Source organism: Nanorana parkeri, unplaced genomic scaffold (assembly GCF_000935625.1).
Source record: "Nanorana parkeri isolate BGI_ZX_2015 unplaced genomic scaffold, ASM93562v1 scaffold849, whole genome shotgun sequence".
Lineage (NCBI taxonomy): Eukaryota > Metazoa > Chordata > Amphibia > Anura > Dicroglossidae > Nanorana > Nanorana parkeri.
This window is the reverse complement of record NW_017307117.1, coordinates 412,601-436,498: the sequence shown is the minus strand read 5'-3', so window position 1 is coordinate 436,498 and position 23,898 is coordinate 412,601. Positions and strand designations below refer to the sequence as shown.

The 23,898-nt window shown below is 42.1% G+C and overlaps 1 protein-coding gene across 1 annotated transcript in view; it reads left to right on the top strand.

The window, feature by feature from the left end:
• Positions 1–23,864, top strand: part of KANSL1L (KAT8 regulatory NSL complex subunit 1 like) — a 51,939-nt gene extending 28,075 nt beyond the window's left edge. Inside the window, exons 6-14 of the mRNA XM_018565451.1 lie at positions 4,437–4,602; positions 7,883–7,996; positions 13,437–13,529; positions 14,538–14,626; positions 19,918–20,066; positions 20,542–20,594; positions 21,909–22,017; positions 22,105–22,267; positions 23,669–23,864. Coding sequence (XP_018420953.1) covers positions 4,437–4,602; positions 7,883–7,996; positions 13,437–13,529; positions 14,538–14,626; positions 19,918–20,066; positions 20,542–20,594; positions 21,909–22,017; positions 22,105–22,267; positions 23,669–23,821 — 1,089 coding nt within the window. The 3' untranslated portion in view covers positions 23,822–23,864. The remainder of the gene's footprint in view (positions 1–4,436; positions 4,603–7,882; positions 7,997–13,436; positions 13,530–14,537; positions 14,627–19,917; positions 20,067–20,541; positions 20,595–21,908; positions 22,018–22,104; positions 22,268–23,668) is intronic.
• Positions 23,865–23,898: the final 34 nt, after the last annotated feature.

The following is a 23,898-nucleotide window of genomic DNA, read 5'->3' as shown; positions in this document are numbered from 1 at the left end:
CAAAGTGAACTTGTTAGAGTCTGTTTGTCCATTTGTTTATGAATGGGATTACAATAGCTGACTCTAGGCGTAGATGAGTAGATTATCCTATGCTAGACACTCAGGAGATGATCCCGTCCGATTTTGTTTTCCCTCTCCCTATTCTTTCATGAAGGCATCGGGGAAGGGATTGTTTGCATGATGTTTTGATTGTGTCATGTGGTTTTTGGACCACCAGTAATGTATAAATACTGTGCTGGCTTTCAGTAAAGGAGAGTTTTTTTCACCCTACACTTGGTTTCGTCTTGGGAAGTCACTGTGCCCATTATTGGCTGTGATCGGGGCGGCCATTAGACAGCTGAGATAACAGACACAATGTACAGAGCTGATCTGAGCGGCTCTGTATCTTGTGATTGCTGTGATGACCAATCATGGCGACCACAGATATAACTACTATAGTGTTTACATCTGAGAGCCCTCACCTTCATCTTTCAGTGAAGGAATGAGAGGAAGTAATGGTTTATCAATCAATATTTGTCAATGAAGGAATCAGTTGCAGCAGATGATTCATAGTAAGGGGTTGAAATTGATTGCTCTCCTGTACGTTTTCTTTTTTCCAATGAATACTAGACATTGTTGGACGGCACCATCCCTTATCCAGAAAGAGAATGCCTAGCATTCAGTCCTCTGATTAGCCGCTATGCAGAGCGAGCAACATACTATGTTTTAACAGCACAGGGGAAGCCACTTAGCACAGCACTATTTGCTGTTCCCATACCCAGAAGACACTGTAATACAATGTGGTAGCTGCGGCTACAGTGTATTACTCAATCCCAGTGGCCCTGCCAGGGATCATTTATACAGGTGAAACTCGAATAATTAGAATATCGTGCAAAAGTAATTGCAGTAATTGCTGCAAAAGGGGCCCAAACCAAGTACTGAGTACATATGCATGCTTGTACTTTTCAGAGGTCCAATATTGGTCTATGTACAATCCTTGTTTTATTGATTGCATTGATTTTGAGGTTGTGGATTTGGGGTTCTTGGGGTTTTCATGCGCTGTAAGCCATAATCATCACAATTATGACAAATCACGGCTTGAATTATCTTGCTTTGCATGTAATGAGTCTATCTCATATATTAGTTTCCCCTTTTAAGTTGCATTAGTGAAATAAATGAACTTTGCACGATATTCTAATTATTCGAGTTTCACCTGTATATACTTACATTGTGCCAAGCTGGACCAAGGTAGATATATATATACATTTTTAGGGCTGGGGTTCAGCTTTACCTTGTTTGGTTCACAAAGGAGCACCACACAGTTTGTGAAGTAGAAGAGAAAAAAATTGAGAACATTTAGAACTGGATAAACATACTTTTAAACCATTTACTAGACATGTTTGCATTCCATTAGCTGTCAGACTGTCACATGTGGCTGACACTGCCATTTTGTTTGTTTGTTTTTTGCAACCAGCTCCTGGGGAAGTAGATTAATATAGGTGCAGATAAAGGACATGCAGTAAGGTCTCAGTTTCTACCATGTACCATGAGCTTGCAGCCTGTCTTCAAAATCTACTGTTCTAGTGGATATAAATCATGTAAGAAGAAAACAATATACAGGTTCTGTGATATTACATATTCGTGCAGAAATGCTTCAGTGTTCGGAACTTTGGGATTAAAATACATAATAGCATGATAAATAATAACTAATATATGATAAATGATTCACTGTTTAAACTGAACAAATTACTGATTCACTCACTTGATAAATTCCCTCGCACTGTTTACATTTAGCTGTAATTTGGGCGCACGGGGGACCTGTATACACATCACAATTCCTGTCCAATAACTGGGAAAATCTGTAATTGGCCTTTTCTGCCGTGGCTTTTCTTTTGTTGGTATAGGAGCTTTCAGATATGGATATAATTAGCACCCAAACTGTCCTCTCTGCTCCTTCCAAGACCTTCTGCTCTCTAGCTCCCTCATCAGCACCTCCAGGACATCTCCAGAGCCTCTCCCATCCTGTGGAACTCCCTAACCCAACATTTATGGCTATTAGACATGTGCACAGCATAAAAAATCTTTGGGACGAAACAAATAATTATGCTGTTTCAGATTCAGAGGCAACGAACCTCCGAATCCGAAAGCGCACATTTAAAAAACAGAGGCGGAGATGGACACATGATGTCAAATGTCGCTGTCGTTGGGTGATGTTATTTGTATGTATGGGTGCCGCCATCTTGGACACAGACACAGCAGAGCTGCGCAAAGAAATGAATTACTATATGCCCGAATATATTTTTCACATAGTTGGGTATATAGTAGTTTGTTATTTCAATGGGATTTCGTGATTGAGCAAGTTTGTCTGAATACACATCTACTCTGTCTGCCTTTAGGCCAGGTTCACACCAATTTCCAGTTTTTGCCACATTTTTACCACGATTTTGATGAGTTTGGTCTGGATCGGAATGGACTGCCCTGGTGTGAACAGAGCCCAGAAATATCATAGGGATACATTAGAATGCTTTTTGGTCCGGGAACAAACTTCTGGTCTGGACATGATCCGAACATGGTGTGAACAGGCCCTTAGACAATACCTAAAAACGTATCTCTTCAGTAGGGTTGCCACCTGTCTAGGATTCACCCGGACAGTCCGGGATCTGAATGCTGTGCTCGGGTTTCATGGCAGCTGAGACCCGGACACACGATGTCAAGCAGACAGGGGCAACCAAAATGAAGATAGGGACTACTGGCCCCCCCACAGAAAATAGGCTCAACTGACAGTGCTATTTACATATGAATGGGTGGCACTATTTACAAATGCCGCAACTCATTTCTTTTTCAGCATCATGTCCTCTGTGGTGTCTTGAGCTGATACAGTGCTCGATGTTACATACTCCACATATGAAGAGGCATATCACTGTTGGCTGGGGGCTAAGAAGGGATCTGTGACCGCGACCTTTTTCCAAAAAGGTAAAAGCAGTTTGTGTACACAGTGGTGGTACAAGGATCAGTGAGGGAAGCTATTTCCAATCGGGTGAAGAGTGTGAAGGAGTGGTGTGAATTTCTTACCAGTGACTTTTCAGAAGATTCAATATATGTAAATTGACAAACAATGTTATTTGCTGATTGAACGTCATATCCAATTTTGGACTTCTTTATCACAAAATGTCATATGTGTTATCTATTTTTTTTTAATCACAAAGTGGTTTATATTGATGCAATAAAAAATCATTTTAAATATAGTTAAATATAGTTCACATATTCTTATCTAAATGATTCTGATGGTTTACTTGGTTTCTAGGGTTATGTTGCATTTAGAGCGAGGCACAAATAAGGTTATTATTGAATGGTCAGTGTTTATACCTCTGTTATATTGGCAGTCACTGAGAATACCTCCGTTACATTGGCGGTCAGTGTAAGACCTCCTAACTAATTCTCTATTCACTCTCTCTTGGATGTCTTCCCTGGCTCTCTCTTGGATGTCTCCCGTGGCTCTCTTCTGGATGTCTCCCGTGGCTCTCTTCTGGATGTTTCCCCTGGCTCTCTCTTGGATGTCTCCCTTGGCTCTCTCTTGGATGGCTCTCTCTCTCTCTGTCCTGGCTGTCTCTCCTCACCTATCCTGCTAGATGTTTCTCCTGGCTATCTCTCCTCTTGTTCTCATGGATGTCTCGCTCTCTCGCCTGGCTGGCTCTCCTCGCTCTCTCTCCTGGCTGTTTGTCCTTGCTCTCATCTGTATGCTCTCCAAAAAACATTGCCACGCGGCGCTAGAGTGTTCGGGTTTCTCTTTAAGAAAAGGTGGCAACCCTACTCTTCAGAGAAGCCTATTCTGCCTCTATCTATTGAAATTTGACATTCTCAAACAACTAATCCCCACATAGCTACTACTTTTTGTATTACTTGTTCCTTTTTAGATTTGTAAGCTCTCATGGGCAGGGTCCTCCTAACTCTCTTCTCATGCATTGTATTGTTATTTTACGGTTTCCTTTATTTTGTAAAGTGCTGTGTAAACTGTTAGTGCTTTATTAATTCCATATAATAATAATGTTAATTGTGTGGGTTTAAACCTCACTCTGGACTCAGCCCACTTCTAGCCCATCACTAAGAGAGCAGGGCCAACCTAAACTTTTACTGGAAAAGTATGTATAATTCATCTTAGTAGATCTCTGGAGCTACTGATTATTTTCACTGAAGGTACCCTCTGCTTATGCATGTTTTCACCACATGCTCAGTGTGAATTGTGACCGGTTTACTATATGGGCACTACTTTATTTCCTGCTATGTTTAACTACTCAGATTCGGACTGTGGTGCTGAGGATGTCATACAGCACTTCTAACTTCTGAAGATACTTTGAAATGTTCCATTTGGTATAAACATTAAGCGGTTTTGACTGTTTAGATTGTGTTGATGGTATGTTTCCCTGAAGCTTACATGGGTTATGATCTGATTGCTGCAGGCTATGCTCTCCCACAACGCTGTTTATTGTTGTAATGAGTCACTGCAAACCTCAATCCACGGCTCCACCTGGACCTGTTGTGACAAGCTGCAGAGACCTGTATTGGTGAAAAACAATGTGTGTGAGATAGATCCGCACTTCCATCCTGTCTTGTCACTGCCATCTGGTAAGTACATTTACATATTTCTATTGCAGCTCGTTCCCTTTAGTATGGAGAAAATGCAATTATCAAAATGGGGTTTACCACAGATGTGTACAAATATAAGGACAGAGGCAAACAGCTCATCAGTTTAGATCTGAGAAGAGAAGTACATGAACAATTCGCTCTGTGTGCATTGAAGGCCATTTCAGGCCATGCAAAGTACCTCCTTCCTTCCTACCCGGTCACAATTTTTTTTAATGCCTTCCCTCAGCAGTTAATTACTAACCTAAGTTTACTGTTCATGCCTATCGCCAGCATTGCTTCTGGGTCACCTCTGGTGACCTCATCACACTATGCCGTCATCTTTTGCCTGAGAGGAGCAGCCGCTGGACAGCCAGTGTCAAGTGTACATGTCACTCAGCAGCGACGTGTACGACCCTCCACCTCTGCAGTGAAGAAGATTGAAGACTCGGGACCCAACGTGTTATGTGACCATGGATTAAGTGCCGATTCTCACCATATGCATTGAGGCTGCGCTGGCCGTTGCTTCCAGTGCAGCCCTAACGCAAGACCAAGCAATTTGCCTGGTCACAGATGGGCTCGGTTCACACCACCTCTTTGCGATAGGAATGAGGTGGTATGTGCTGAAAAAAGTATGGCATGATGTAGTTTTTTTCAGCGCGGCAGGATGCAATGTGGGACAACCACTTCGCACATCAATGTGCCTGTAGAACTGAATAAAATGTCACGTGTGACATTTCAATAAAGTTCAACCAAAAAAAAAGTACACAGTGCTGGGATCAGCGCAATGGCACTGTGTCGGGCGACGCACACCAGCCGATGTATGTTTTGCACAGCAGCTGGTGTGAATCTGCCCTTAAGTAAGTATATAAGACCTTTAGCTTATTATTATTTTTATTTTTTTTAAAGAATATAGCGCTTAGTTGGGGGGGTGTTAATGCTCAGAGTTCTTCTTGCAACAGATAACCACCCCAACACTTGGCCAACAAAGGTGTTTAAACCCATCTCCAGCCAAAACTTTTTATTTTGTTTTGAATTGAGCAGGAAGGGGGTTAGAGCCTCTGCCAGGTTTTAATTGCTGTCTGTATACCTTTTGGCAGGAGACAGGGATACGTTCCTCTTCTGGCTATGTTTTTTTGTTGTTTTTTTGCTTTCTGGGCCTTCTTGACTCACTGAGAACTGCTCCCTGGAGAACTTGTCCTGGTCACAGGGACAGGAAGCAAGGGAACATCTCCCTATTGAGATCACTGAATTTTAACTCTAAACTAATCTATCAAAGCCTTATAAAACAAAATACTAAGCTGAATACTACAAGTACTTAAGTCCCCCACTGGGGAGATTTGCCCTTTTTGTCCTAATAACCATGAACAACCATGACAACATTTTACAGTGGTCACTGGAACAGGTGCTGAGGGGAAATCTTCCAATCGGGACACCTGTTCCAGTGACAACAGTCTTCGGGGGGATTCCCCCTCACTGTGGAGAGATTTACTCTCATTTGCAGTTGCATCTCCAATAGGGATGCTCAGATACCAGTGCAGATGCTTGGCATTTTCACGTGAACTACCAGGGTTGCAGCTGTGACGGGGCCCTGGCGCTCCACAACTGTCCTGAAATCATTAGTCTGTATTGTTTTAGACAAACTGTCACATAACACTAAACAAAAATGTATCTGTGAGTACTTTGACTTGTACTTGGTCTGGAAAAAATGGTATCGATGCATCCCTAATATAAATAAATATAAACAAATCATACATTAAGACAGGGATGCACAAATCCTAGGAGCACCATATGTTCTTTAAAAATGACTGCTGCTCTCCTAACTATTGAGTTTTTCTATAGTCTGGTAGCTGGAAAAGTATCTGTACTTGTTTTTGTACCAAGTACCGTACTTGGTATCTGAACATCTCTAATCTCCATGATAAGAAAGGAAGGGAAATATCCCCAACAAAAAACCGAGAGCAATAAGGGGATTTATAGCGTATTTCCACTTTTGCAGCCAAATTGGGATCAGACCTACTTTATATTTGTTACATGTTCTCATTCACATACCTTAAAGGAGAACTATGGGGTTAAGGCTTTTCCCCATAGTTCTCCTTAGGGTAACGGGAGGACACAAACTAGCGTCCTCCCGTCACCCTAGGCTCATATACTGAGACACTGAAGCGGATCCCGACAATTATGTCTGGATCCGCCCAGCTGCGTGAGTGACAGCTGGCTCTGCCTTTCTAGAGGCAGAGCCAGCTGTACCCTCCCCCGGACGTTCCGCCAGTCAGCGCTGGTGGATCGGAGGGGGGAATCCAGCCCCTCCCCTGTCGCGGCAGAGAGCCGTGACAGGATCGAGAGGTGAGTGAACGCCGGTATGTGTTCGCTCACCTCCCGATCTACTGAGCCGACCTGTGACAGTCTCATTGTCACAGGTCGGCTAGAACTACGAGGTGAGTGAAAAGCACTCACCTCATAGTTCTCCTTTTAAGTTTAAAAATTGTTACTTTACCCAGTTTAGCTCCCAGTGTTTAATTCTCCATGTACGTGGCAGGGTGGTGTATTGGGTGTTCTTATGGTTATACCGTGCTGTGGCAACATCTCATGTTCTGAGGTTATATATAACATTGTTATTTGCTTTGTATGTTTGTTTTTATTTCTGAAAAATCATTCTTAAAAAAAACAGAATTGGAAAAAAACAAATTGTTACTTGCTTATGACATACTCTTTCTGAAAGAAAGGTTTTTGGCAGGTTAATGTTAACCTAACTAACCCTGTTTGTACTATGCTGACAGATCTAATTTATCAGTTGTAATCTACACTTAAACTCTGTTTGCCCTAACAAAGGGTTAAAGGTCTAGAAGCAATTATATATGAAGGAGAGGAAGCGCAGTGTGTCCCTAGTCTTTCTATGAGGACAGCCAGAGTTTTTGTGTCACTTTAAGGGTCCATTCACACCATAGCATAGCGTTAGACGCACCATACATTGCACTACTACAGCGCACTACCTTAATACATTGCATTGCGGTGAGTGAGAAAGAGTAGTACATACATGAGAGTGGCAACTATACTCTGAATTCAGGAGCAGTACAGCCTCGTTACCATACCATCTGAGGAGGCTGCATTAGGTGGACTTTACTGGCATGCAAGAGAAAACTGTAAGTGCAGATATGCTTACAGTATAATCTGTGCTCCAGGATTTTTTTTTCTTCATAAGCCATACTCGTATTTTAGGCTTTGTAATGTAAAAGATGTATATTGTATTTTTTGTTTATAAGTTTAATAATTTGTCTTCCAGACCTTCCCCTTCACTTATACTTTGGTGCTCTGCTGAGGAACAACACAGAAATTAGGGGAGATGCTGTGGACAACATTCTATTCATACAAAAAGAAGATGAGCGCCACCCTGAATGTACGCCTAATTAGATGTCTCTTTTTATTTGAATGGTTGCTTATTTCCTTCCCCATTTTAAAATGGTTTAACTTTAAAAAAACTCTCACAACTTTTCTTTATTACTAAGAGACTGTGTCTAGGAAATAGGTTTAAAGTATAGACACCTTTATACCTGCAGCAGCTTAAAAAAAGCTTGCCTCTTAAGTTCCACCTTGCTTTTTCCCACTGGCCTTTCTGAAAGGAAAGTTTTTCTCTTTACTGAATTTTCCTCTGGAATGCACTGTGATAGGCTGCTTCCCTCTCTAAAAGGACTTTTTTCAGGTTGGGATCCCTGGTTCCAACTGTGAACTATGGAAGTGCCCACATTAGTATACATTAATAAACTACTACATTTAGAAAAAACCTTGTCTGGGGGTTACCCTTGTTCTCTAGAAATGTCCTACAATTAATGAGACAGACCCACTTAGGACAGCTATAGACCAAACACTGCAAAAATAAATGCTGGCAATTTGCTCAGTCAATATATAACCAAGAAAAGTCATGTGAGAGGGCCATTTGATGACCGCAAGTGCACAACACAAGAAAACTCCCCACCACTCAACTGTGCCACTTAGAAAACAATACATGCACTGTGTTAGGTTTTTGTTTAACAAGGAAAAGGTAAATTGTAATGAATAACCTTTGGTCTTTGTGCAAGTGTAGATCAGCTGATCATTGGGGATATAATGTGAAGGACACCCTGCACTGCACAGTACTTCCCCCACTGAAGGAGTTTTCTACATTAAAATCACTAACATATTTACTTTTACAATTGAAAGCTGAAGAAAACATGCTAAGCCTATTCTTTTCATTGACTATTAATACCATAAGGAATACTATAGAGGAAGAAAAAGAATGCTCCATCTTGATTAGCTCAAATCAACTGACACTAAACTCAAAAGTCAAATCTTAAAAATGCATTTAAGCACCTTAACTGTTAAAAGTAGCTTATTTGTGTATCACTGGGCTGTAGATCCTCAAATCATCTCTGAATTGGTGCTGACACTGTCCTTCCTTCTGGAGGGTGGCATTTTGTTCCCCATGGTCCCTGCGTGTGTTGTAAAGTAACCACCGCTCACAGCTAATGAGAGACTATCATTTTAATACAAATTGGTAAACTAATTGTGAGATTATAGTCCACCACAGAAGTGTGAGACTATAGTCCACCACAGGAGCGAGCGAGTGATGCATTTTTGTTAATAGTTACGGTACATGAATGCATTTTTAAGATTTCAACTCTTTTTTTTTATGGTTTGAGCCTAAAAAATTGTGAAGATGATACAAAATGTTGGCCCTTGGAGCATTCGTGGGAACATTGGTGGTAGTGGCTAAGGCCAACAAAGTTTCTTTTTTGTGGCTTATCCAGTCCATCACTTCCACCTGTGGCTATTGTATGAACAAATTAGTAAGGATGGTATACAATCTGCAGCACTACTGGTGCTGCTGCTTCCCACAGTGTGAGTGAGGGTGCAATGGGGGAGGGAGGGACATCCTTGCACCTGGTCAGGGAAAGCTGTAAGGTGCCTGCTTCCCACATGCATAAAAGTTCATGGCTTTACTTATGCACGGTTTTCAATAAGCAGAAAAAAGCTCAAGGCCAGAGATTTACAGCACCATTACCCACAGTTGCTGAAGTCCCATGCACTGCTCTATTTTTCTCATTCAACCCGCGGGCTAAACGGAAAAAATAGAGAAGATTTCTCCATCAACACTACGGGTGTGTCGATCGAGGAATCCCTGCTGTTTGCATTGCATTGGCCGGCAGCCGATGTCAGAATATCCGGCCAAAGCTGGCCAAAGCAGCTCAGGTCATATGAAGATTTTCTAGCCAGCTCCTTCAATCAGCTGATCGAGGGATGCTGGACGAAAGGGTGCCGTCCGCGGCACACACTGTGCGAATTTCGGCCAGTTCCTCAAGAACCGGCTGAAATTCACACAGTGTATGGGCACCCTTACCCTCGCCTCTAAAACTAAACATACATGTTCCATTCCTTGCACAATCTTCCAAAACTATATGTTTAACAAAATGATGTGGCCCTACCTAAACTATCCAATTTGTACCCAGTCAGGCAGGCCCTTGTACTACATATGCTGGCACCAGCGAGGGAGCTCATGGACTTTGCATTGCTGGAAAGGAGTTTAGTATAGTTGCTCTTTAAAGAAGAACTCCAGACAAATAAAAACTTAACCCTTGCAGTGGGGCCACACCCTGCACTGCAAGGGTTAAGTGCTCATTTTGTCCAGCAGTCTAAGGTCCTTTGAGTCATCACATCCAATACATGTGTATAGGATGTGAGGATGCCGATGTATCATCGCTGCAGTGAAGGAGGAAGGAGACAGGCTGAAGGGACAGGTCTAGGAGTGAGCCGGGATTGTGGTTTCGGTGTGTATAACTTTGTTATTTGAGCTCCCTAGACAAAACGAGCACTTAATACGTGCTGTGTGGGGGGTACCCCACTGCAAGGGTTAAGATTTTATTTGCTCTTCTAGGATCTTGTACAGTCAGATTCTTTTTTTAAACATTAATTATAACATATCTAACATAACATAAAATTAATAAGGAAAAAAAAAATTAAGAAAAAAAATGAATAAAGGAAAAAGAAAGGCAAATAGAGACATCAAGGTAATTAGAAAACCCTTTTCCAACAAGTGGAACACTGGAAACTTATCTCTATGTTTGACCTACCGACCTACACATTTTTTTTTAAAGGTTAGCTTTGAAAGTACAGTCAGAGTGTAACGTGTGTTGTGGGGCTTAACCCTTTCTCTGCCGGAGCCTTTTTTTCCGTTTGAACACATTAAAATGCACATTTTAGGCCTAAAGATTGCTTACAACTTTCAAAGCACATATTTTCAGAGAGGAGAGACCCTTTGGTGGCAGTTGCAGTTCTGTATGTTACATTATATATGCGCTACTGTATCTCAAATCTACGTTTTCAATAAAAATTAAAAATAACATTTTAAAAATACACTTAAATACATTTTAGTGCACCCAAACACAAAATACCCAATTTATTGTAAATATAAGAGATGGGGGTAGCATTGAGTAATTAGATAAAAATATGTCAAGCCTTAATATTGCACACACCCATAAAACAATGAAAACCTACAATACCCAACATTGTGCCTAGGCGCCACTTTAAAATCCTTAACAGCTCATTTAGATAGGCAGAGCCAGCTGTCACTCACGCAGCTGGGCGGATCCAGACACAATTGTCGGGATCCGCTTCAGCTGCGGCGTCTCAGTATACCGCGAGCAGTAGCAGAAAACAAATAGAAAAATGGAAATAAAACTGAGCATGGAAACGCAGCAGTCTCTCCCACCTTTCTGGACTATAACTTATAGTGAAATACACAACAATGTCCCTACCTAACCAAAGCCCATTTACCTCATCCCTGTTGACTGGGATGCCCATATACCTCACCCGTGTTGACTGGGATGCCCATTCACCTCACCCGTGTTGACTGGGATGCCCATTCACCTCACCCCTGTTGACTGGGATGCCCATTCACCTCACCCGTGTTGACTGGGATGCCCATTCACCTCACCCATGTTGACTGGGATGCCCAGTAACCTTACCCGTGTTGACTGGGATGTCAAAAAAATATGTGACACGTACTTCGGATTTATTAAAACAATTCAAACCTTGTGAGCTGCTGTGCTAAAAATGTGTATCACACGTTCATAACATCTTAAATAAATAGTGCAATGTGCGTAACGGGTTAATATATCTATTAAAGAAAAACTCCACATGAATCCACAATGCAACACAGTGGGGGAGATTTATCAAAATCTGGAGCAGTTGCCTATGGCAACCAATCAGCTTCTCTCTGTTCAGTTAAGCTTTGAAAATGATGCGTGGATGCTGATTGGTTGCCATTCACAGCTGCTCCAGATTTTGTCTGCTCCACTTTTGATAAATTCCTCTGAATGTGCTTAATTCTCCAATTAAAGTGCTCAAATGTGCATATACATAAAGATATCAAATAAAACCATCCACAACGTACAGTGTTAATAGTGACTTGTGCAAAAATTCACATCATAAATAGTGACATGTGCAAGTAAAAAAATACAAATGTTAAGCACTCGGACCTGGAACCGTGGTTTGTAAAATAAAATAAAACGTAAATCTTCAGTGCCACCTATAGTGCTCTTTTCCACCCTCAGTGAAATGGATAAGGCAGGATCCGCACTCACCAAATTCAGTAGCCCCCTTTTTCAGGACGGTCACATAGCGTTTTGGTGAAGTCTAGACTTCCTGACTTCCTCTCAATATCGTTTCACTTTGGGAGGTAGAATCAGACATCAACTTCCTTTGATAATACCAGTAAAGATTCAGGATGTCGCAATAAATCTCCCCAATCTTGTTGAATCTCCTGTGTCTGTACTTGTGTGTGTTGTGTACCCCGGTCTCACAAAGACTCGTGCGAGGCTAGTGCCTACCCTGGTTGGTCTGGCTTGCCTGTGTCTCCCTCGCTCGGTGGCTGGGACTGTAGTGATTAGAAGCCGTTGTAGCAATGTTTACCTCTACCTCACCCCTGTTAACTGGGATGACCATTTGCCTCACCCCTGTTGACTGGTATGCCCATTTGCCTCACCCCTGTGGACTGGGATGCCCATTTGCCTCACCCCTGTGGACTGGGATGCCCATTTGCCTCACCCCTGTTGACTGGGATGCCCATTTGCCTCACCCCTGCTGACTGAGATGCCCATTTACCTCACCCCTGTTGACTGACTTTTGCAGACAGCAGGAAGTCTGTGTCTTGGGTCACAGGGGTTTCTACGGATTATGGGTAGGTCGCCTGTGACACAATGAATACACATGGCACAAAATCACAGCGGTGCAGATATCCCATTACTCACAAGTATTCACTCTTTCATGAGGGAAGTACGAGAGCTGCCACAGCTGAAAAGCATAAAAACCTCTAGGTACCTGGCTGTCTGTACTTTAATGACAGATTCCCTCTAATCAAAGCTACCTCCTCCATGTTAGACTTGGTTTGTACTCAATCAGTATTCTCTCCTGCTGGTTCCACCATCATACCAGTCTATTCAATAAGATAAATATATTAGTTATTTTGCAACCAGCTCTATGAATATATTTGAGGAGATCTACTGTATATGTTTTTGTTCTGTTTGTGTTGGGTTTTCATTAATGCATAGCAAATAAAGCTAGGATATGACTACTAGCCGGGTTCACTGACCCGCAAAGAGTATGTTTCTCATTGTGCAATGGTGTTCAAAGACAAACACAAGGCAATAGGCTACACATGATGCATATCATTTGTCTCAGCAAGGCATATTTTAATTACCCCACAGTAGAATGGAATACTGGATTACAGAATGTGTCTGGTGCATGCCTGTGCCAGTGTTTTTGTCTTCTTTCATTGTTAACTATTTATTTGGTTTTGCCTCTAGACACGAATAATTTTTGTCCAATTAGTGTTACTCCAGACTCTTTCTATCACCCGAGTAAGGATGAAAGGAGCAGATCAAGGGAAAATGATTCAGGTAAACATTTCTATTACCATTTTGTCATTGATATGCCATATGTCAATGAAGCAGCTTTGTACTCCTCAGCATCAGCATAAATGTAACAAAGTGCATCTGTGCACCTGGCTATAGATATATAGTGCATCTGGCTATAGATATTAAAGTGTTTGCATATTTTTAAAAGCAGTAAATTAACTTTAAAACGACTCTGTGAGACTCATTAAAACAGCTGCTGGAAGCGCTGTACAAAGCATTGACAACTGACAGCGTCTGCAGCTGCTTGAATATAATCAGACATGCTGCGATTACTTGCAGACAATCACCCCTGGTTCCAAAACAGTTTGCATCGAGGGATGGTCATCTGCAGGTAATCTTTGCTCCTGCACTGAACAGTGCTCATAAGATGACACATGGGCACCATTCAGTTCAGTAGTATTCTGAACCTAGGCCAGTGTGTTGACGTTTCCCCTGGGGGCAGGGCCATAACAGCCTGGGCCCAGAGGAAGTGGGTTGAATGATGCTGGTTGACATCTACTGGTGGACAGGAATTATTGTGAAGCAGCTCGGGATTAAAGGAGAGTGTTGCAGCAAAAGCTGTTTTGTTTATTATTGCTGGCCTATTCATTTTTTTTATAGAGTTCTGCTTTAAAGATGAGAACTCAAATTTTAAAGTGCAGCTTACAGTACCTGCTGTCTGTTTATATTAAAAGGCTAACAGGCTGCCAATTCACTACTGCCAGAGAAAGCAATGAGAGATGAGCTGGAATTTCAGCGACTGTTGTAAACCTTGTGAATGAATTTTTCCACAGTGCCTTCAGCTATAGATAAGAATGATGGATTATTTCAAAGCTTTTTACTGCATGTTAAGAATATGCAAATAAATACATGTCTGTAACCACAGGGTTATTCACATTTATTTGGTTTGTAGACACAATTAAAAAAAACTGTGACATGTGCTAAGTCTAGCCTGGATAAATAATATTTTATTACTTCTCATGATTAAACCATTGTCTTTTTGTATAACAGATACAGTGACATTAAACTCATTTAATAATGCTACACAAGCTGAAGATACCAGTAGGACTACACCAATTTCACAGAAATCTTCCTCTCAGGTAATCCTCTTGACAGCTCCTGGATGTGAGTATTATCAACAACAGTAAAGAAAAAATATTCCCCAAAGTGATACACTCCCTAGGAAAATATAACACACAAACTAATATCTATAAAAAAATGCTTTTTTTATAGATATTGGTGTTTGTGTTATATTTGTCCCAGGAAGTGTATCCCTTTGGGGGATATTTTTTATTTACTGCATATTCTGGGTTCCACACTCCTTGGGAATAAATATTTTGAATTTCTGAGGTCTGGATCACTTTGGTTTCCCCGCTTTTGGGGATCCCACATTTCTGTCACTTGCATACTATCAACAACACCAACAGTGTTTCACTGCAAATGGCAAAGGGTTAAATGTATGGCTGATGCAGGGTCCAAAACTTAAATCTTCATAGAGTGAAAAGTGTACAACTCCTTTAAGGCAATGTTTGTATTTGAAGGACTATAATTAATACCTAGTGGTGACCACCTTCCTTAAACAGTGGCTATTTATCAGGTAGGTTAGACTTCTTTTTAACACCTAATCAGCCAATAATGATTTATAAGTGCCAAAATGTTCTTCTTGCCAAAATCAATATGTTTTAACTAATGAACAAGCTGTGCACAAAGTCTGGATGCACAGCTTGTGAACAAAATAGAGAAAATGGCTTTATGGTGAGTACAAAAATCCTGAGTCCGCAACTGTATCTTCCAGGTCTCATATTGTCAATGAGTCAACATTGAAGGAGGGAGGCAGGTACGACTCAATCCACGGTTCCCACAGCTTCCTGAACAAGTGTCTCCTTGAATAGCAGTGAGCTTTTCAAAAAACCTCACCCTCGTAACCCTGTGTTTGACTTCAGCAAAGGGGAGGTCAGGGGTGCTCCAATTTCTTGCAATGACCCTTTTGGCCTCTGTGAGGATGAATGTGATTAGTCTGTGTTGACGTATCGTGCACCCCAGAGGTTGCTTGAGCAGCAGAGCTTCCAACGGGTCCTTGCGGAACGTCTGACCCGTAACTGTGTATAAAAGTTGGTAGACTCTATGCCAGAATCTCCTCACCCTGGGACAGGACCACCAAATGTGAATGACCGAACCCTCCACTCGGCAACCCCTGAAACAGTTCGGGGATTGAGATGGGATAGCTTTAGAGATCCGAAGCGGAACCAAGTACCATCTAAGGAGCAGTTTGTAATTGGCCTCAAGAGCTTGAACATTCATTGAGCTGTGCGAGGTCGTTGTCCAGATTTGCGTCCAGATGTCAGAGGCAATGGTACACCCTAAATCCCTTTCCCACTTGGAGATGTAAGGGGGAGGGGAGGCGTGCAGTTTGTCCAGCAGGAGGTTGTAAAGGGTAGATATAGTCCCTGAGCCATGTAGCCCGTTATGTAGTAGTCTCTCGAAAGGGGAAAGTGGGGGAATGGGTCTTACTGGCCCCAATCGGGTCAGCAAAAAATGTTTAATCTGTAGATATTGGAAAGCTTGTTTAACATTTAAGTTATATGTAGATTGGAGTATTGGGAAAGGCACCACCCCCGTGTCTGAACAGAAATCCCTAACCAGAGTCAGGGAGCTGGAGAGCCATAACTTAAACGCAGCAGGGTTCGAGAAGCCTGGCTGGAAGAGAGGGTTGCCATGAATAGACATCAGGGGGGGGTGTGAGGACATCCATCCCAATGGGTTTCGGAGTCCATCCCAAACTTTCAGAGTGTGTTTGAGAATTGGGTTATACAGATTCCCTCTATTTGGGGGGGGTAACCAGGGAAGGTTGAGGAGAGATATCGGGGAGCATGAGTAAGCCTCCAGAGAGACCCAAAGGGGCATTTCTGATTCCCCAAACCAGAGCACGAGAGGAGTCAGTTGTGCTGCTTGATAGTATTTCTGAAATAAGGGAAGTCCCAAACCCCCCTCCTGTTTGACCCGGTAAAGAACTGAATGTGAGACTCTAGGGAAGGATCCTTTCCAAATAAACTTTAAGATGCGGCGTTGGAGTAGTCTAAGTCGATAAGTGGGGATTGGGATCGGAAGTACCCTAGCGTGGTATAGAAATTTGGGAAGCAGGGTCATTTTAACGGCTGTGATCCTTCCGAGCCACGATATGGAATGTTTTTCCCAAGAGGACAGTAATGATTCAAGGTGTGAGAACAGTTTCGGATAGTTTGCAGCGTACAGTCGGTCATAGGAGGAGGTGAGATATATCCCCAAGTGTGGCAATGCATGGGGCACCCAGGTGTAGGGAAATGATTGTTGTAGGGAGGCACAAAGGGAGGGAGGGAGAGAGACATTGAGGGCTTTAGATTTTTGCAGATTAACAAAAAGGCCTGAAAGGGTACCAAATTGTTGTAGTAGGGGTTGGAGATTCGGGAGAGAGCGCAAGGGATCTGTAAGAATTAGGAGTGCATCATCTGCGAAGAGGCTAATTTTGTGATGATATCCTGCCACCTCTATACCTGTGATATCCGTGGCACTGCTGTATTTTAATCGGCAACCAAGTGTTATACTGCCACCTACAGGAGAAATGGACATGAGGCACATAGAAGCCCTAGAAACTATAAATTCCCCTACCTCACACCTGCTCAGTTGTAGCAAGCAGTCCGAAGAAGCAAGACAGCATATGAAGGGAGAGAGCTGTGTCCCTCAATGGACTCTGAGAAAATAATTTTATGATGAGTACAAAAATCCTATTTTTTTTCTATTGTCCACTGAGGGATCTGGATGTAGAACAAAATAGGATTTTTGTGCTCACCCTAAAATCCTTTTCAACCTATTGAGGGATACAGCTTTATGGTAATGAGAAACCAAGGGACATCCAAAAGCAGCCCCACAGCGCTAACAGGGTGTCTGCTGCATCCAATGTCCGGTCCCTCATCCTGGAAGCAAATTATGATCAACACTCTTAGCCTCACCTTGCACAGACATTTTCAAGCTCGCTGGACAACAATCTAAGGCCAGCAGACTGAGAGTGATCGTCACTGGCGCTTGTTAACACTTTACACACCTTTGCCACCACGTGATACAAATGCTGTGTCAGTTCTGGCCTTGAGCAAAGCTTGTAATGCTCACCGTTCCGCCAAACAGAAAAAAAGCTGGTATTTGCAATATGGTAGTACTCTTCACAGAGACAAGAATTCTTAACATTCTTATTTAGAGCATAGCGATAAAGCTTAACGATTTTAAAATAATGTTTAATAAAAGAAAAAGGGAAATGCTGCAAAAAAGATATTACAACAGAAAATAGAGCAAAAAAGAAAAAGAATGTGGTTACTTAGTAAAGTCCTGGGTTCTTTGGGTCCCAGCAGGGCTGAGTCAATGAAACATAAAATAGATCCAAGAGCTCCAGCTACCTTGTGCAGCAGTTTTTTGTGAGTTTCAAGAGGGCCTTACTGAGCCATGTCCACCCAGTCAAAAAGGCCCAGAGGTGTGAGACAGGAATGCTAAAGCATTTTATGAAATTCCAAATCACATTCCACAACGTCAGTTTTCTACATGCCATTATATTTTTATTTTATCACATGCTACTGTCTCATAACCCACAGAATATCGTGAAGCACCAAATTGTGATTTGATAGACACCAAACCTGATAGACATCTGATATGAACAGCCTCGATGAAAAAGGAAACCGTTTCCTCCTGCTTTTGGCAAGATAACCACTGACTGAAATTCATCTGGTGGAGTCATGTCATGCTCTTAAGGTGCCCATACACTGCTCGATTCTCGTACGAGAATCGTGGGAAATCCCGCGATCGTACGAGAATCGAACAGTGTGAACGAAGACCTGCGACCGTTTCTACTGTACGGTCGCACGTCTTTTGTCTAAGGAGCATGTTAGAAAACCAGCCGAGAATCGTACGATTTTTAGCTGGTTTGAACGGTGCTCGGGAGACAAATGCCGAACGGGCCGGTGTGCGCACGCACTGCCCGTTCAACATTGCGGTCATCGGAAGCCCGCCCCTCAGGGGGGCGGGCTTGCGATGATCGAGAGTGCGATCTGCCTGTCCAAGATGGGCAGATCGTACGTTTTTTTAATCACTTTACAACCATCGCAAGACTAAGATCTTGCGATGGTTGTACAGTGTATGGCCACCTTAAGAAAGAGAAAACGTGTCTGATAGAATCAGAAGAATTAGGTAGCGCTGCATCAGATTCAGCTGGGGAATGTGATGGAGGGTGTTTCAACCCCTTATGATCAGGAGGAGCTACAGGTTGCTTTAACAGAGACATAAAGCTTTGCATAACTAAATTAGGAAGGATCATCCGAGGGATTTAAATACAGCTGCTGACGCTGCGCTGTATTACAAGATGATTTACCCACAGGGTGACCACCCTTCTGCTTGGAGCTAGACATTTTTCAAAGGGTGTATGCCTTTTATGGGAAAGAGACACCCAAAACCCCCAGGAGTACACATGGACCCGAGCTGGAGTCGATGCAGTAGGGTTAACGTGCAGCGATGGCTCTGTGACCGCTGATTACTGCAGGCGGCATGTAAGGAAAACCAGAATGGTTTTTTAATGCCTAAAGCAGTTGGCGGTGTGTCTAACTTCTATCAGTCAAGGCATCTGTGAGGAAAAAGTGCAGAAATCCAGTAGCCGCGGGGGATGCGCGTGTATGCAGTACATCGTGCCACTATGTCCTGGCCCCAGGAGTAGGGCGATGGGACGCTGAGAAAAGTGCATGCATACCAAAACAAACATATAGCCCCATCCTGACAGTGCAGAAAAAGCCTGCTAGAAATGCACAACAGTGCGCCTTCAGAGACCGGAACAGTGAACTGTCACAGCTCTGGTCCCAATAACTCCCCAGAAAACTTGCCTGACCTGAAAAGCAGAGTCCTTTGTCAAGTGGAAAACAGACAGGTAGTCAGTGCCACCTGCAGGACCATCGCAGAGAGAACATTAGTATAAAAACTGGGAAAACCTGCATTTGTTGGCTAACTGGAGAGAGACTTCAATGGATACAGTGGCCACATCTGACCGAGCACACCTGGGATTCATGCCGCAGGAAACCCAAAATGCCGCATGTGACTATATCCTTACATTTACACATAGGCAGCCTTCCATTGTCAATGAGTGGCATCGTTTGGGGTCAGTATGAATATAATATATTTCATTATACAAATAGAGCCGTCCTTTCTTTCCCTATGCTGTCCTCAGTATAACTTTTATTATTGTTTAGCAGTGTTCTACACAGCAATGGTAATATATAATATATGAGCATGTCTGTGCAAATAATGCCAAAAACAGCAATTCTTTTTTTAAATCTCTGTCAGCACAAACACAACCCAGTTTTGTTTTTTGTATTTTATATTGCAGACTCGTGACCCAAGTATTATGGCCAGTGGGTCAAGGCGAAGGCTGAGGAGTGAGAGTTCATATGACATTGACAATATTGTAATCCCCATGAACCTGGTGGCACCTACTAAACTGGAGAAACTTCAGTACAAAGAAATCCTTACTCCCAGGTACAACTCATTCACAATGGGGGGAATTTATCAAAACTAGAGGCAACCAATCAGCTTCTCTCTTCAGTTTGCTCAGTTGAGATTTGAAAATAAGAGATAGAAGCTGATTGGTTTCCATGCACATCTGCTCCAGATTTTGTCTGCTCCAGTTGTGATAAATCCCCCCCAATTAATGCACAAAGGGAAGTATAGTGGTTGCCCATTAGAGTCAGTCAAATTTGTTTCATTCATTTTGATACCATGACTGAAAAGGTCAGCTAACAATCGCATTGTGTGCTGTGTAGAAAAACTCTAAATATTCTATACTCCACAAACATTTTCATGTACAAGATCTGTAGTTAGGGTTCCGTAGGCCAGTTTCTGTAATCAGTCTATTCAGTCCATTCTGACTAAACCTGTACTAGCGTATTGTGTTTGCTTTTAGAAATCAACTGCAACAATTTTTAATGAATTGTTTTGTTTTTTTACCTTGTAGTTTTAAAGAGATGGTCTATGAACCTTTGGAAACACCCCCAGATGAAGAGGTTGGTGTCGTTGTTTACCCATATCTTCAGAAAAAATCACTTCTACTGTCGTGGTAAACAACCTGCTTCCCTATTTATAATGGTCTGCCCCTCTAGAAACTTCAGCGCGAAATTATAGCTAATTTGCCTACAAACGTCAGGTGGTCATAATAATCTGGCCACTCAGGAGAGAGAGAGAGAGAATATATATGAAACCCCCACAGGACAGAAATGCTATTCTCAGAGAATCTTAATCAATTGTAAAATTGCTACCTGCATCTAGCAAAAGTGTCCAGTTTGCCCAGGACCAGAGGGATGTTTAATAAAACCTCATGTTATAGAAAGCAGTATATCCACAAATACTAGCAACTGAAGGTATATGCAATTCTCAACTTATCCTATAAAAGCTAAACATGGCCTTGGCCTTCTCAGTGGATCCACTTATCACAGTATGGGCCCATTCACACTAGATGTGTTAGGCTGTGGTGGGCAGCCTTGTCCAGCACAGTCCTAAGGCATTGACAAGCAAATTATTTACAATGTAGTCACTTCACTGCATTGTGGTGTTGTGTGCTGAAAAAGAGAACTACATACAATACTTTTTTTTTCAACGTGTAAACAAGCCGTGTAACGTGTAAAACCAAGTGGATGGCTCTGGAAAGGAAGAGGGCTGAATTGCCCTTTTTATAAGAAAAGTCACAATTTGCATATAACTTCAGTTGCTTGGATCTACTGGTTATTTGACATAGAGTTTTCACTGTATGTAACCTTTACATATGCAAATGTTCATCATATGCCCAGTTTTAATTGGCCAAGTTTACATTAACGTATTTTTTGCCACTATAAAAAAATAAACAGCCACTAAATACCTAGTACCAATTCAACCTATCAAGCAGCTACAAAGCACTGATTAAGTACCTCCAATATGTGTTACTTAAATAGTCTTTTTGTGTACTTTGTACTTTACACTTGTATTATTATATCAATATGTTTTGTCACAATGTTGAACACATGTATTGGTAGTGATGTCTAGTTACTTTGTTTTTTAGCTCAGCACATTGTTATTTATATTGTACTTTTTGCTACTCCCAGTTTATAAATTTTACTGCAGGTAAAATAAAACTGGTTTAGCTGGCCATAACTGAATAGTATTGAAGGCAAAAGGTGGCCCAACGAAGCACTGATGGGGTGATCATAATAATCTGGCCACTCAGTGTATATATGTACTCAACCATTGATTGGTATTGGCATTGTTTGCAGTAATAAATGCTGCGTGGTGGTTCAATATTATTGGCAGACACCACTAATGGTGAATATTTTTTATTCTCTCATCAGCTAGAAGATTTATCAGACGATACCTACTCCTGTCGACATGAGAGGTATGAGCGGAGAGAGAAGGCCCGCTGGTCATTTTGGGAACAGAACAACAAAAGGCCCAAGAGAAGCAGGTTAGCTGTCCAAGTTAAGTCTTTTCTAAATGTGTGAAATCATCTTCTCACTTGGCAGATTTGTGGATGAAGTTTTTGTATTTCTAGATCGTCATGCAATGGATTTGCGGTATGGTCAGGAAAGGCGTTTCCATCTAATGAAGAGAACTACAGTCCAGGTAACGTGTCACCAGTTTCTTGTGACACACCATCACCGAATACAAATGAAACTCAAAACCAACAGCCATCAGATGAACTGCAGCATGACACGGTAATGTGATCCTAAATTATTAACCCTTATATTTAAATAGGCCACACAATAATGCCTTTTCTGCTGCTTAGTGGGTATCAACTGCCATGATGCCATAATGTCCCAAAACATTGTATTTCTCTTCTGTGACATTGCAGAACATAGTGACCTGGACTGGAGGTCTGCTGGTATTGTCTGTCATGTTGTATTTGTGAATCAGTCACCTAATAGAGATAAGCAAATCCAAAACATTTTTCTATTTGTATAGACAAGGGAATGATTCAACACCCTCTTTTTTTCTTTTGATGTGTCCTCCTGGAGGAACTTCCCTTCCTGCCCCAGAGATACAACAGGAAGTGATAGTAAATCTATCCAAAGTGAGGGAGATCCCTCCTAGGCAGCTGTCACTAGAATACATGTCCGCACTGGAAGATTTCTCTCACCTCATGTTCCAGTGACAGCGGTAACAGTTTGCATTTCCTATCACTTTCTTTTCCTGTGATAATGGTCACCAGCACAAAGAGAGGATGAATCTGCACAGAAGACAACAATTAAAGTCTGACAACTTTCTAACTGTTCTTTACACAGTGCAAAACTAAAAGAAAATGTTTGGGCTAGAGAAAAACTTTTAAATGGACTTTGTCGTGAAGAAAAACTGCTGCAGATATAAAGTTTAGGCACCAAGAGGTGTTTGGAGGCTCTAATACTTTGCTGTTTTGACCAGCTTTACTGTTCTGACAGGCAGAGCTCTGGCACTTCCGGATAGTGCTGTAGCTTTGCCCTCCTGCACATTCCTGTGTGGGACCCAAGATAAGGGTCTGGTATGTAGTTTCATGTGGACCCCATGCATTATTGTACTCACCGATGATTGATTGCTGTTCCCAATCCAGATATATCTCTGATTCTATCTGGCCCCAAATAAGGACCTTCAACTTGTTGTATTTGTAATTTTTATGGTGCTGCTCTTATAGCTTCCAGGCTCACGAAATGTTGGATATCTAACCAGCAGAACATCTTTTGGGTGAAAACACCTGTGTGCTTCTAAACACATACAGCATTCTCCAATCACACCTTATCAAGCATGGCTACCCTTCAGTTAACTAGAAGGCTCCCTTCTGTGGTGAAACTACTCATCCCATGATGCATCTCTCATCGGGAGTCATGTCTGTGGCTGTGAGAATCTTGCAATGCCTCATGGGATTTGTAGTTCCACCACAGCTGGTGGGCCGGAGGTTTGCTACCCCTGCCTTAGAGTGAACTGCATTGATCAAATGCAGGGAACAAAAATCAAGTGTGAACGGGCACCCAAAAAAACGGTTGGTTTTGAGCTGTCTTAACCTTGGAAAGTATTGTAATGTTATTGTTTTATATCAGTTTTAAAGACTCAAGTGCTTAATTGCATTAAATGTATTATTGTGGCAGGTTGAGCAGTGGGAACAAAGAGTATTTCCTCTAACAGAAGCAGCGGCTCTGGACTTGGTAAATACGCACAAATCAGTGAAGCACACTAGACTACTAGCACATTTGGAAAATGAGCAGCAACATTCTCAGACCATCGTGAACAACTGGTTATGATGCAGTCATCACTCACACCCATGGACCAACCTGTAGCTGGATTAAGGTACATCACCCCCCCCCCCCCCCCCCCACAA